At 32.4% G+C, this 13,943-nt stretch overlaps 2 protein-coding genes across 4 annotated transcripts; one reads left to right on the forward strand and one right to left on the reverse strand.

The window, feature by feature from the left end:
* Nucleotides 1-412: 412 nt before the first annotated feature.
* LOC117205351 (protein arginine N-methyltransferase 1) lies at nucleotides 413-4,050 on the reverse strand. 2 transcript variants are annotated; one of them, XM_033443663.1, is made up of 3 exons: nucleotides 3,905-4,050; nucleotides 3,064-3,204; nucleotides 413-2,200 (listed from the first exon to the last, which is right to left on the reverse strand). In XM_033443663.1, exons 2-3 carry the CDS (start codon nucleotides 3,127-3,129, stop codon nucleotides 1,118-1,120), a joined length of 1,149 nt encoding a protein of 382 aa, XP_033299554.1. In that variant the 5' UTR covers nucleotides 3,130-3,204; nucleotides 3,905-4,050; the 3' UTR covers nucleotides 413-1,117. The 2 variants fall into 2 exon arrangements, with proteins under 2 accessions (XP_033299554.1, XP_033299555.1); XM_033443664.1 differs by lacking the exons at nucleotides 3,064-3,204; nucleotides 3,905-4,050 and adding an exon at nucleotides 2,564-2,698.
* Nucleotides 4,051-4,250: 200 nt separating this feature from the next.
* LOC117205349 (AT-rich interactive domain-containing protein 4B) lies at nucleotides 4,251-13,576 on the forward strand. Of its 2 annotated transcripts, XM_033443660.1 has the most exons (8): nucleotides 4,532-4,550; nucleotides 4,639-4,769; nucleotides 5,283-5,719; nucleotides 5,799-6,044; nucleotides 7,114-7,318; nucleotides 7,385-11,846; nucleotides 11,925-12,065; nucleotides 12,170-13,576. In XM_033443660.1, the coding sequence occupies exons 4-8, from the start codon at nucleotides 5,878-5,880 to the stop codon at nucleotides 12,211-12,213; spliced, it is 5,019 nt and encodes a 1,672-aa protein (XP_033299551.1). In that variant the 5' UTR covers nucleotides 4,532-4,550; nucleotides 4,639-4,769; nucleotides 5,283-5,719; nucleotides 5,799-5,877; the 3' UTR covers nucleotides 12,214-13,576. The 2 variants fall into 2 exon arrangements, with proteins under 2 accessions (XP_033299550.1, XP_033299551.1); XM_033443659.1 differs by lacking the exons at nucleotides 4,532-4,550; nucleotides 4,639-4,769 and adding an exon at nucleotides 4,251-4,491.
* Nucleotides 13,577-13,943: the final 367 nt, after the last annotated feature.

The raw sequence follows: 13,943 nt of genomic DNA on the forward strand, positions 1-13,943 counted from the left end.
ATGTAGAATACATGTTTATTTCCAAATTTATTAAATATTTAGTCCATTTACTAATGATCAACATTATGGTAATTGGTAATTTAGAAAAATGTTGGAAGTACATACAAAATATAAAATTTCCATATATTATAGATAGGATTAGTCATATAATATGAAGTAATGTATAATTATAAAATTTTCATGCGTAATTAATTTAACTGGATATTAAACTGAACCATCATTAGAGATTTGTAATGTTCCATCAAAACATCACGAAAATCTTAAATGTTAAATAAATTGTTATACTAACAATATTAGTAACACAAATGTTATATATAAAAATTAAAACAATATTAGTGTTTTTTTAAATGAATGCAACATGGATATTACTAATATTAAGCATAATTGTAGATAGGTGTTGATAAAATGAATAGTACTAACAATAAGCTTCCATTTACTATCAAATTAACAAAATATAATATTGTAAATCTTCCACTTGTCATACATAATATAAGCGAGCATTTCCAAATTATTTTATTATTTGGAATATAGTTACACGTATATTCTACAGGTCATGAATTTGGAAAGAAGTTATGTTTTAAGAATACGGTACAAATATGTGGTAAATAAAATGTATGTTGTTTTAAACAAATTCATTAACTTATACAATATTAAATCAATAATGATTTAATAGCCAAAATTGAGTTATACATAAAACAGACAGAAAATTTACAATATGGAATATAAAATGGTCACAGAGAAAAATTAAATTATGAATTATAGTATTCATATTTCTAATACACACTTACATGAAGTAATGTCTTGTAAATGTACACTATTTGTGATTAAGTAATATATCAACCTTATGTTCTTAGTTGTAAGTCATCATATTGCAAACTCTTACTAGATTAACAAAGAATCTAGACATTTTGTTAAATCTTAAGCAGGAAGCCTCTAACTTTCTTACAATTAAAAATTAAAAACATTTAAATAATTCACACCATTCATTGTACCGTACTATTAAATTTCATTAAATCGTCTAATATAATTCAATGATAACTAAAGTCTTGGTGTCTATTTGATTATAGTGTTATGAACCATGAAAATAAAAAGAAGAAGATGAATAATCTGATAGGTATCAGCGCATACGATAAGTATTAGTTTCATGTACTTGGCACAATTCTCCTTTGAAGTCCAATTCAATGCTGAAATCCAAATCTCTGTAGTTCCTTGCATTGGGCTTCATTGAAAATACACCATATATTTCTTCTCCTTTTTTAACTGTCATATATTCATCAAAGTAGAATACAGTTTGTTTCCAATGAGTATACTGTACTTCCGGTGCTGTACTAAAGCCAATACGTTTGTGGCACTTGGTGAATTCGATGTTAAAGAATGTAACTAATGCTTGAACATAGTCGTTTCTGCGAACTTGTAAAGTAAATGGCGATGAAAATTCCAGATCAGCCTTAGTTACTGTGTATAAATCAACTTCTTTAATGAGGCATGCATTTGTAACAACTTGTTTTGGGTCCACAACATCCACTAGAGGTTCACTAATTGCTACTTTTCTTATACTACTCATGTCAAATCCATATACATCATCCCACCAGTTTATTTTTTCATCTTTGTATTGTCTATCTTCAATGCCACAAATAAATAGAGTTGCTTTGTCAGGAAATAACATTCCATCTTCACAAAGCCATTTATCTCTAGCAAAAAGCACTGTGTCTAACATTGATTCATAAAATAAACAATAACCCATCCATTCAGAAATAATTATGTCAACTTTTTCAATGCCATCAGGTAGTGAAACTTCTTCAACTTTTCCTTTAAGTATTGTTATGACATTTGACAGCTGATTTGCCTCTACAATCTTTTCTGCATATTCAACAATATTAGAACACTCAATACCAATAACTCTGGCTGCTCCAGCTTTAGCAGCAAACATTGAAAGTATACCAGTTCCACAACCAATATCAAGAACGGTTTTTCCTTTGAAAAGGTGTTTATTATGATACATAGAATTACGGTAAGTCACTGTACGCACTTCATCCTTTAACATTTCTTCATGAATTCCATAATGTGCATATGAGTCGAAATAATAATCTCGAGATGTCATATCATCCACAGAAATAGATTCCCTACAAGATGATGGTGTAGCATCTTTGTTTGATGCAGTGCTATTTTCTGTAACTTCCATAGATTCCATTTTTGATACCTGTAATAATACAAAAAGCCAAAATTAATAATAATAAAAAATGATGCATATATGTATTAATATAAAATATCTCATAATTGAGATTAATACATTAATATTACCAAAATTAGATGAAAATGCATTATTATTAGAACAATTTACTTTTATAATATTCAATCGTTATTTAGAAATAAAAAAATATTATTTTTTGTTAAAGTATGGCTTTTGATAAAAAATATTAAAATTAATTGATTTATATATATAAGAAAAGAACCTGCAATTATCTACTAACACGTGATATGAACTCAATATCTCAAATTAATATATATAAATTTCTTTTTCACTTAAATATAGTAAAAAAAATTATAATTAAACATTAATTACAATATCGTTCATCAGTAACAGGGAACGCAAAATTTCGAAACGATGAAATCGTCGAATATTCTTGTTTCGGCCGACACCGAGAAAACGTACACACGTGCCCGCCAAAATGAATGGCGTCTGTTTAAGATCGAATGATCAGACGAGATTCTTTACACGCACACATATTTCTATACCATCGTGTGATTAGTACATATATATCATACGCAATTGAATATAGTCAAATTTCCTTCGAATAATATTCATAAATAACCTCGAAATGATCAAAAATTATTTTTAAAGATATGTTTAGAGGAAGTAAGAAATGAAGATTGGACTAGTCAATTTGTCTTTAAGTACTTAGCAGTAGTGAAAAACTATTATGACAAACGACATTCAAACATATTCTTCTTTTAAAAATGTATTAAATATCGTATGTTGTTCATATGAATGTTAATATATTAATAAAATAATTATGGTGTTTTTGTCTCCAATTTTATGTAAATATTTAGCTTAAAACTTACTGAATTCTCTGCTGTGCACATGCCACTCTGGTTGATTTCTACCGGCACTTCATTACTCGACGCCATTTTGTTCCGCGTCACAGCAGACGACTACAGGCAGGGACGTAGTACGAAGGCACATGGCAAATTCTAAATATGGTTCTGTCAACAAATATTCATATAATGATTAGTAAATATAATTACCAATTTCCTCGTTCAATTCGTTTTTTATAATTTACAATTACGTTTAATTAAAACTTACGTATCAGTTTAATTAATATTCTAGTTAGATTTGGTTGTCATTACTTACAAATATAATTGAAAGTATGGCTATAACAATATTAATATTATTATATACGGTATTAAATTTATCTTATTTACATACAAGTTTTCTTAGAAATTTTTGCCTGCTATTATAATTAATACTACTATTAATGATATTACAGAATTTTTTAAATGACAATAACAAATATAACAGTAATCAATTTTATATTTAATATGGTTATACATAGTATTGTTAAAGATTAAAATTAATACTTTTTATTAATACGAGCAATATATTATATTATATTCTAATTTAAAAATAATTTAAACATCTGAAAGATGTGCGTTATAACAAGATTTGGTTACAAATCTGGAGTTGTAATATTCTTCGTGCAAGATCATAGAAACTATTTAAACTATCGTTTCTTATATGTTTCTCATGTACTAGAATCGTTCCAATCTTTTTAGAACGCAGAAATTATATAATCCTTCGCACAATGCATCATACGATTATTTTACAAAAAATATAGATCTTAATGCAATGTTTTCTTCTATAAACAAATATATCTGTATTTTTTACAATCCACAGGATACGCACACATGAAATTTATTGAGAAAACTACACCAAATGTTTGTCGTTTGTACGAAACGTATTGAGATCACTTCTCGCTGAAATGTTCCAACAGAAACGACCATCCAAAATTGTGATGCTGTGGACAACATTGATACATCCCTGTCGTATGCGCAGTGCGGACTTTCTACTATTTCAATTTTTCTTGGAAATAGATATTCATTTATTTCGAAACGTTATTGAAAAATTGTAACTTATTTAGGTAATCCTATATTTATGGAGATCACGAATAATTTCACTGCAGGAGCGTAACTTTAATTTTGTATCTTTACTCAGTTGTTTTCAGAAAGTGCAAAGACATCATCCAATAGGAGTCGAGTGGCTAGCTGACAAGTTGCGTCGGGGTGGAAATGGGCAGGGAACAGGAGCTTGTACGCATTCGGGCCGTGAAGTGTTGGTTCCGCGAAGGGGGTCAGATTCTCACAGTCAACTGGAATTTTTCCTGTGTTGTTACTTTCAACGATATAATGTAAAACTGTTCGATTTTAATGTCACTCACGTGCCAGTGTCTTAAGATTATTTATATGGAGATCGTGGAGCGCTAGAAGATGCTGGTAAGGAAAAACAGGCGGGAGCAAAGTTGACGTAGAAACAAGTGCGCAAAGATTGTATAGTTGAGTTCCTTTCTTTTTTTTTTCTGCCGCGTGCACAGAGAAAGTTAAAATCCGTGCTTTTGTTATGTAGTTACAACGCTTTCGCAGGTCATTTACTTCGGACGAATGTCTCGCCTAAAGTACCTTCGAGGTTACAACTATTACCTGATGTCTGAGAAATCGACAGGCTGTCACGAACGTAGTGGACTTCGTTTTGAAAACGTGGTTAAGATATCAAAGTATGAGTTTTATTTCAACGAAAACGTATCTTCGTGCGAAAGTTCTTGTTTATCGTAAGGCAATCTCGATATAAAAATAATCTTCGGTACCTGCGAGGCATGACCGCCTACATAAACAATAGCTCATCATACGAGGCAGCTGGCTTTTTATATCAATTTTCATGCTTTTATTATTTAAGTTCTGTCGTTAATAACAGCCGAAATAATGTTTTGTACGAGATTAGATCATAGTTCTTGATAAACCTTCAAGACCTAATAAATAATAAGTAATAAAAAAAATTATTTCAAATTTCGTTAATATCATGTTGTCATTGTTATGATTTTTTCTTAAGACAATATATATGTATATACATATTCATGTATATATAATACAAGATACTAAAATTTTGTCTTTATATGTATCTCTTTAGTTTAGACAGAGAGTGAATGTATGATGACTATGGAAGTATGTCATGAGCAAAAGTTAGATTTAAAAAGTACAAATATTAAATATACATGTATTTTCTGTTACAGGGAGACGATCCACCGTACCTATCAGTGGGTACGGAGGTTAGTGCTAAATACAAGGGTGCCTTTTGTGAAGCAAAAATTCGGAAAGTAGTAAGATCAGTGAAATGCAGGGTGACCTATAAACAAGGCTTGGGTACAGCAACAGTAGCTGATGATCAGATAAAAGGGACTTTAAGAGTAGGTGCATCTGTTGAAGCTAAACATGGAGATAGAAAAGAATTTGTGGAAGCTACTATCACTAAAATTCAAGATTGTAGTCAATATACTGTAGTTTTTGATGATGGAGATATTACTACATTAAGAAGAACTGCACTTTGTTTGAAAAGTGGAAGACATTTTGCAGAGAGTGAAACTTTGGACCAACTTCCTTTGACACATCCAGAACATTTTGGAAATCCAGTAATTGGAGGAAGAAGGGGACGGCGGTCTAGACAAGCACAGTGAGTGTTGTGAAATAATGTCAGCAATATAATTTTATGAAGTAATTTGTGTTATTACTTGTAAAAATAATTGTTATAGAGATGAAAGTAGTGATGATGAAGATAGTCCTCCACGAGGGACTCGTGATTCAGGTTCTAGTGGAACAGGCAAAGAAGGAATGGAGACAGAACCTGAAATTGGACGAGTTGTATGTGTGGAACTTGGAGATAAAAAGAAGAAAGATAATTGGTTCCCTGGATTAGTGGTTGCTCCAACTGCTCAAGATACAGTGAGAATTCGAGTGAGAGACGACTACCTTGTGCGATCATTTAAGGATGCACGATAGTAAGTATGATTTGTGTTCATATATATGTCGGAGAAGAGTCAGGACTAGGGTTGTGGGCGTTTGATAGACCTCCCTTGGAGTTGGCCATCGTTGTGTTATAACGAAGATACGGCCTGATACTACGAGTATGAGCACTACTGATTCGACAATCAATGGTGGACAATCAGTGGTTGGGCACTTGCGATGCTAATGACGTTGGTCTTAGGTTCGATAACAAATCCACGGTCAACGGGATGATAGGTATACTTGCTCTAACTCAAACTTTTACTACTCACTGATCGTAAGGCACTACTCCCTTCGTCCATGAGATCTCAAGAAAGAATGACTTTTCGTCCCAATGATGCCACAGAGGAAAACTATGATGGGGTGTGTCTAAGAACACGAGATCATCGGATTCGTCGAGTATAGCCCTCGTTCCGAAAGTAAGGGAAATTGACGTCGCTGTCAATTGGTCAATTTGGGACAAAGACTGCCTGTCCGTTTGAAAATCTTAATTACCAAAAAAACCCAGGTTTTATAGCGGGTCCTCAGGCTAACTGGACTTGTGCTGTGTAAGTGCCTCAACATCTGGTATTCATTGTCCGAAGGAACCGTTGGCATGTTTTACTGTCAGGTACCTCTATGGGTATTCTTTTAATGAGGGTCATACTATCGCTCCATACCTTTGTTGGATGAAGCGCCCGTCCCGTTGACCGCGGCTACGTTCGGCGGCAGATGGTCGCCTTGAGCCCAAGTTTATTATCACAAATCGCAAACAAGTACCATTGGACAGAATGACGGCAAATTGTTTAATTACAACTGTAAGCTTTAATTACAATTTTACGGATTTTCCTGAAGTTCCAGAGGGAAGGCTCCGGTGTCCTTTCATCTCCGACATATAAACAGATTTTATGGAAAATATGAAAAGAAAGCAAAATGGTTGAAATGGTAACAAAATATTTTTTCCCCATTAAAGCTTATTCTAAAACTCTATAAAATCTATTTAAATGTGTCTATTAAAAATCAACTGTACATTGATACTTATTTCATTATTTTCTATTGTATTACTGTTACTCTTTGCATATTTAGTTATACAGTTCCAAAGAAAGAGGCCACTGAATTCACAAAAGAACTTGTCAACAAAGTTGAGAATAGTACATTGAAGGTTGCAGTAGAGAAGGCATTGCTATTTTTAGAAAAGAATGAGTTACCTCCCCATTGGGATAGAGATTCTCTTTTTGGACATTCTGTATCAAGTGGAAACAGTGACTCAGATGGGGAACTTGATTCTGATGTAAGATCTCTTTTACTAATTTCAATAAATAAATTTAATTTGTTGTAAACATAATTTATTTTCCAGAGTTCTGACGATGAACCGCGTGAAGAAAAAGATCACTTTGTGGCACAACTGTATAAGTTTATGGATGATCGTGGTACACCTATTAACAACTGTCCAATGATAGGTTCCGAGGACATAGATCTATACAGGTTATTTCGAGCTGTCTATAAGTTAGGCGGTTATAATCGTGTAACAAATCAAAATCAGTGGAAATTAATAACACGCCGCTTGAGCTTTACAATGCAAAATTCACCATCGACGCACAATTTGGTTAAACAGGCCTATAAGAAATTCTTACATTCCTTTGAAGATTTTTATAGGAAGTTAGGTTGTACTATGGTAAATCATCCAAGGGGTACTATGCGTAAACAACGTCCTGGAAGAAGTCTGATTAGGGATAAAGACAGAAATACGCCCGTACCACCTCAAGTGTCGATCATTAAAAATGAAAAAGAAGAAGAAGATAAAAAGATCATGGAAGAAGAAAAGAAAGAGAAAAAAGAAACTAAGAAGGAACAACCAATAAAAGAGGAAGAAATTGTGAAGATAAAGAAGAAAGATGAATTTGAAGAAAGCGGTAGCGGACAAGACAGTGACGTAAACGTTGAAGGTGAAGCTGAATCTTCATCTAGCAGTGAAAAATCTCAAAAAATTTCAACATCCTTATCCTTGCCAAACAGAGGCAAATCTAAAAATAAAGAAGACACAAAGAAAAAAGTAATAGAAAAAAAGAAAACTGAACCTAAAAGACAAGAAAAGAAAGACGATAAAATGAAAGAAGAGGATGCTACTAAAACAAGATCTAAATCTAAAGATGATAATGTAAAAAGTAAAATGTCTTCTGAAAATAGGGAAACACGAACTCCATCGAGAGAATCGGAAAGAAAAACTTTATCTAAGCAAAGACGGTTGATGGATGAAGATTTAAAGAAACGGGGGAGAAAACGAAAGGAGTATGAAGCAGAAAAATCACGTACAGACGAACAGTCAACAGATTCAGCTCCTTGTTACAAAGGACCTGTAGAATTAGGAGATAGACTAAAAGTATATTATGGACCTACTCATGAATCTAAAGTTACTTATGAAGCTAAAGTTATTGATATGGAAAAAGATGGTACAGAACCAATGTATTTAGTACATTATACTGGGTGGAATACGAGATATGATGAATGGATTAAACCATCGAGGATAGCACAGAATTTTACACAAGCTCAAGGTAGAGTAAAACGAATTAAAGCTAGTTCACGACCTCAAACTCCCAGTACGAATTTATCAAATAACATCAATAAGTCATCAAAAATTGTTTCTAACACTAATTCAAATGCATCTCAAAATCGACGTCGAGCGCAAAGTGTTGCACCTACTACATCAGTTGTTTCATCTACTGCGACAAAAGAAATCAAGAAAGAAGATAAGGAAAAAGAAATATCTCAACCGACTAGATCTACGACTCCATTGTCTGTTATAAGTTCTAGTTCTAGAACCAAAAGTCCAGCAACACCAGCGAACAATCGTCAAACACGAACAAGAAATAATGATACATCTAGCACAGAACATCGAAGGCGTACTAGGAGAACTTCTGGACATGCGGATATAGTTCCATCGGAAACTGAAGAAAGTGAAACATATGATTCAGATACTACAGAATCTGAACAAACAAGAACGAAATCTAAGATTACAGAGGAAAGAAAACGTAGAGAAGCGAGATACAGAGTTGAAGACAGAATAAAACCTGATGAAACTAGCGAAGGTGAAGAAGACAAAGATAATTTAGAAGAACCACGTAGAGGTAGGCGTTTAAGAAGAACGATTAGTAAATCGCAAGGTATAAAATCTGAACCAGATAGCGATGAAGAACAACCGAAGGGTCGAGATTTTGACTTAAATCAAATACGATCTGAATTAAAAGGTTTTGATAAAGCAGTGAAATTAGAGCTTGTTAGGGTTGAACCTGATCCAGAGGATGAAATAAAAATAGAAGAAAAAGAGAATGTTGTTTCAGTATCACCAAAATTGGAAAAAAAATTAGAGCCATCAAAATTAGAAACAATGCCTGAATCTAAAATAGTAGATAATACAGAAGATATATATGAATTTAAAGAACCAGAACCATTTGAATTTGAGGTGCGAAATAAACGAGATACAAGTGGAGAGAAAGACAAGATGAAAAAGAGGGTGTTTGAAGAAGAACCGAAAAGCCCTAAAAAGAAACAAAAAATAGTTGTATCACCAGTTATAAAAGAAACTAAATCAGAAACCGACAACGATTCACGAAAGAAAGTAAAGAAATTATTCAGTAAAAGGACTGATGATATTACAGACAATTTACCTTCTCACAAATCACTACAATCTACATCATTAGCAACATGTGAAGAAGCATTCGATAAGCTTTGTGAATCACCTTCATTTACTGCAGCGAAACCAATACCTATTATTGAGGAAACGGGTAAGATAAATAATGGTATAGATCTTTTATTTAGTGATTTACCTGGAGATGATGATGCTACTCATGATGACTCAGAAGATCGTTTAATAATATCAGAGGCAGAAGTTTCAGAAGCAGAACAAGAAAACTTATTTACATATCAGCAAGAAATGTTTACTTCTAATGATGGAAATGATTCAATGGAATCCAATAAAGAAGACACAAGCTTACAAATTGAATCGGTAAGAGAAGATATAACATTAACAGTTTCAAATAAACCTGATATAGCTGTTGAACAGAAACAAAGCATTAAATCTCCTTTACATTGTCAATCTCCAGAATTAAAACCATTAGATCCAAAATTATTAAATATTACGACTGTTTCATCTTCAATTGTAACAATTCCAGCACCAATTAGTGCAAGATTACCAGCTACATCTACAATTGAAGAAAAACTTTCAGCTGCAATGGCTTTTCGTAATAAAACTAAAGATGTTAAAAAAGAAGATGAAATTCCAGACATTGTATGGAAACCCTCAAAAGAAATTTCTAAGAAGTTAGATATTGTAGTTGCACAAAAAAGTAAAGAAGATCAGCATGGGCCTAAGACTGAAAGTGAGAATAAGAAACGAGAAGAGGAAGAGATTGTAATAAATAATGAAAACCAATGTAAAGAAATAATGTGTGTAGTAATTAAACAAAAAGAAGAAGAATTTCAACAATTTAAACTTAAAAAAGAAGTAGAAATAAAAAAATTCGTTGAAACAAAAACAGAACATAAAAAGATACATGAAACTGAAGAAGAAGAATGGAAACATATAGAAAATGAGAAGTCTAAGAAAACAGAAGATGAATTTAAAGAACACGATTTTAAAGAAAAGGAAAAGGAAAATCATAAGAAGATAATCAGTCAAGATATGGTAGATTCTGCAGATAGTAGTGATTCTGAACAGAGGTTAATAATCGATAATGAGGAATCACAAGATGTGAAAAGTTCGTCAAATTTTGATGTTAAGTTAAGAGCAGAGTTAGATAGGCTGGTAGACACACAAGAAAGATATTCACAATTACAAACACAAAAATCTATACAACCATTAAAACATCAGCCACAAGAATGTATTACTGAATTTAAAACCGAGATCAAAGAAACACCTGTTATAAAAACAGATGAAGAGGGAGAGGCAATTAATTCTTTGCTATGTGAGGAAGAAATACCAGGTTCACCAGCACCTATTACTGAAAATATAGAACAAATAAACGCTGGTCCATCCTGTTCACCTCCAAAAGTTGAAACTACAGAAAATAGTATAGTATTAATGGAAATGCCATTTGCAAGTGCTCCTACATCTGGTCAGAGTACAACCAGCAGTACTGTTGCTACTCTGAGTATGGCATTGCCAAAAACTGTAGAAACACCTATCCCAGTTTCTTTATCTATGCAACAAAATTCTACTCTGGGTATGAGACAACAACAGTCTCATCATCAACATTTACCTGCACTAATGCCTGCACAGAGGAGAGAAAGCAATGAAGCAGCACCTGTAATGGATAATACACCTCCAACTACACCTGATTCAAGCATTTCCAATATCTCTGGATCCCCAAGAGAAGAAAGAACAGGTGGTTCATCACCAACTTCGGAGGATAATATGAAACATAATCGTGATAGTTCTGAAGCAGACAATGATAGTGGTGGGAAAGGTCCAGGATTCAGTGAAGATGACACATTACCAAATGTTGAAGGAAATTCTGCAGATAGAATATTAAAACCACCAGCAAAGCGATCCATTGAAGAAACACAATCGCCTAAAAAACGTAAGAGAAGTAGGAAGCATTCAGAATGTGATAAAAATACTACTAAAAAAGCGGGAAGACATAGTAATAGACATGGTAGACATGGTGGTGGAAGCGATAGCGATGACACAAGTGAAGGTTCTAATTTATGTGGAATTAATACAACTTCAGCAAATCACACGAATATCACTAGTGTTCCTGATCTTAGTAATTACTCATCGAGATCACCTCGACCGACGAAATATAATTTTTATGTGGAATTAGGTAAAGGATTAGTTTTCTTTCTTAATTTTAATGTCTTACCTATAAAAAGAAAATGTTAACCTTTTGTGTTTAACATAGATCCTGAACTGGATGGCAGTCAAAGGATAGCTGTACTACAGCAAAAATTAGCTGAGTTACGTAAAACATATAATGCTGTGAAAGTTGAACTTGCCGCTATTGAAAGACGCAGAAAAAAGTTAAGAAGAAGAGAACGAGAAGGTAAATATTTTATGAATAATTAATGTTTTTATGAATAAAGTATTAGAGAAATTTTTATATGAAATTTGTTTTATATATAAAAAATGTATTCATTTTGAGTTTAGCTATAAAGGCAGCTAAAGCAGAAATGCAACAGGCCTGTTCGTGATGAGCTGCCTTGAAACATCCTAATTATCTTAACCTGCGCTAAAGAGATTTTTATACAACACCGGGAGATAATAGGATAGTATCACTATATGGACATCCTGCAATTATAGCAGATTTCATGACAATTTTTACCTACCTAATATCGTTTAGGTAAATTTTCCCCCATTAATATAAATTGTAGATATAGATATAAGATTTAGTATAAATGAGGAACACTTACCAGAATGAAGATATATATTCATATATGCTTTGTGTTGTACATTGTTTTGTCAAGAACATAACGTAACAGTTGAAAATTTTTATCCTCAATTTGTCATTTCACCTGCTCAGATGCAAAGTACAAATTATCGAACTTGATGATCATTTCATCGTTCATTCTTCTTTTTTAAGAAAAGGCTGAGAAAAATGTTACCGGTAGTGTGTTATTGTAAAGACATCTTGGGAACAAATAATTGTCTAAGCCGTCTGTCATTTTCGTTTCGAGTATAGCTTATAACACCGTTGGCGGTTGAGCTGTTTTCAAGACGATAAAATAAAGATGTCAAGTGCAACAACCATCACATATTTCCTAGAATAGAAAATTTTGTATATATTAGAAGTAGTAATGTTATAGTAGTTCGCAATATACGTATATACGTAAATAGAATTTTAGCGTCTTTGAGATCGAAATTTTTTATTTAAAAAATAAAAGGAAATGTTGCAATGTGGTTCATAAAGTAGTAAGAAGTTAATCATATTCAAAGCAATGTTCATTTGTACGTAAACAACTTGTGAAATGAACGGATGATTGTATATTGATATGCATGTGAGATATAGCACAATTTTTAACATCCAAAAAGTGAATTACTTTAATTTATGTATATAATTTACGTAAATAGAATATCATATTATAATTATTCTAAAATACGAAGCATTCAAGTTTATTCGTATTTCATACCAAATTTCTTGACAAAGTGCATAGAATTGGATTTTCAACTATGCAATTGTCATGAATGCAGCTCAACGTTTATCAATTTACAGCCTTTTGCATTATATTTGTAAAATTGCTGCCATTGTGCTTTAATCATCAGATAGGTATTAGACGTTCGTCGTCGTGTATATCGTAATTGGTCAAAGATGCATTTATATTTCTATTTGAGCGTCGAAGTACCTCAGGTACTAAATTAAAAGGAAACAAAAAAAATTAAACTTAAGAAACAAGTTGCAGAAAACAAAATCAAATACCCCTGAGTGGAATTAAATTTGTACGAAGACATGTTGGCTGATAAAAAGAATGAAATTTTATATAGATATATATTATATATTTTTTATAAAAAAATCAGTCGCGGACATGCTTTATGGTATCAGACAACATGATCATACATTGATTGGGGGAAAAATGAAAGAAAATAAGGAGTTGGGCTCCATAAATCTTTGTACATATTTTACATTGTGTGTGTTGAAAACACTCATAAGTCAGGTTTTAGTAGTTTATCGCACACAGATATAGCTACGCATATTATTGTATAATGGTTTCAGAAATCTTGCAGTAGCACATACTAAATGTTTGTTTTAAGAAGTCAAGAGAATGTGTATCGACACTCAATCAAGTAATACTTACAATCAATTAATACCTACAAAAATATTTACATTTCATCAAATTGTATTAAAAGAAAGAATATTTTATTTAAAATATTCTTTATATTTTGTTGTTTATATTATTGTTGATTCCAGCAAAACTATGTAAAAACA

The sequence above is a fragment of the Bombus bifarius genome, unplaced genomic scaffold (assembly GCF_011952205.1).
Source record: "Bombus bifarius isolate JDL3187 unplaced genomic scaffold, Bbif_JDL3187 scf7180000007990, whole genome shotgun sequence".
NCBI classification, from domain to species: Eukaryota; Metazoa; Arthropoda; class Insecta; order Hymenoptera; family Apidae; genus Bombus; species Bombus bifarius.

Coding starts and splice junctions, on each gene's coding strand:
- LOC117205351 (XM_033443663.1), bottom strand. CDS start 3,129: ATGGCGTCGAGTAATGAAGTGCCGGTAGAAATCAACCAGAGTGGCATG. Junction 2,201..3,063: donor TGTGCACAGCAGAGAATTCA/GTAAGTTTTAAG, acceptor GTATTATTACAG/GTATCAAAAATGGAATCTAT.
- LOC117205349 (XM_033443659.1), top strand. Junction 7,319..7,384: donor ATGGGGAACTTGATTCTGAT/GTAAGATCTCTT, acceptor TTTATTTTCCAG/AGTTCTGACGATGAACCGCG. Junction 11,847..11,924: donor TAATTTTTATGTGGAATTAG/GTAAAGGATTAG, acceptor TGTTTAACATAG/ATCCTGAACTGGATGGCAGT.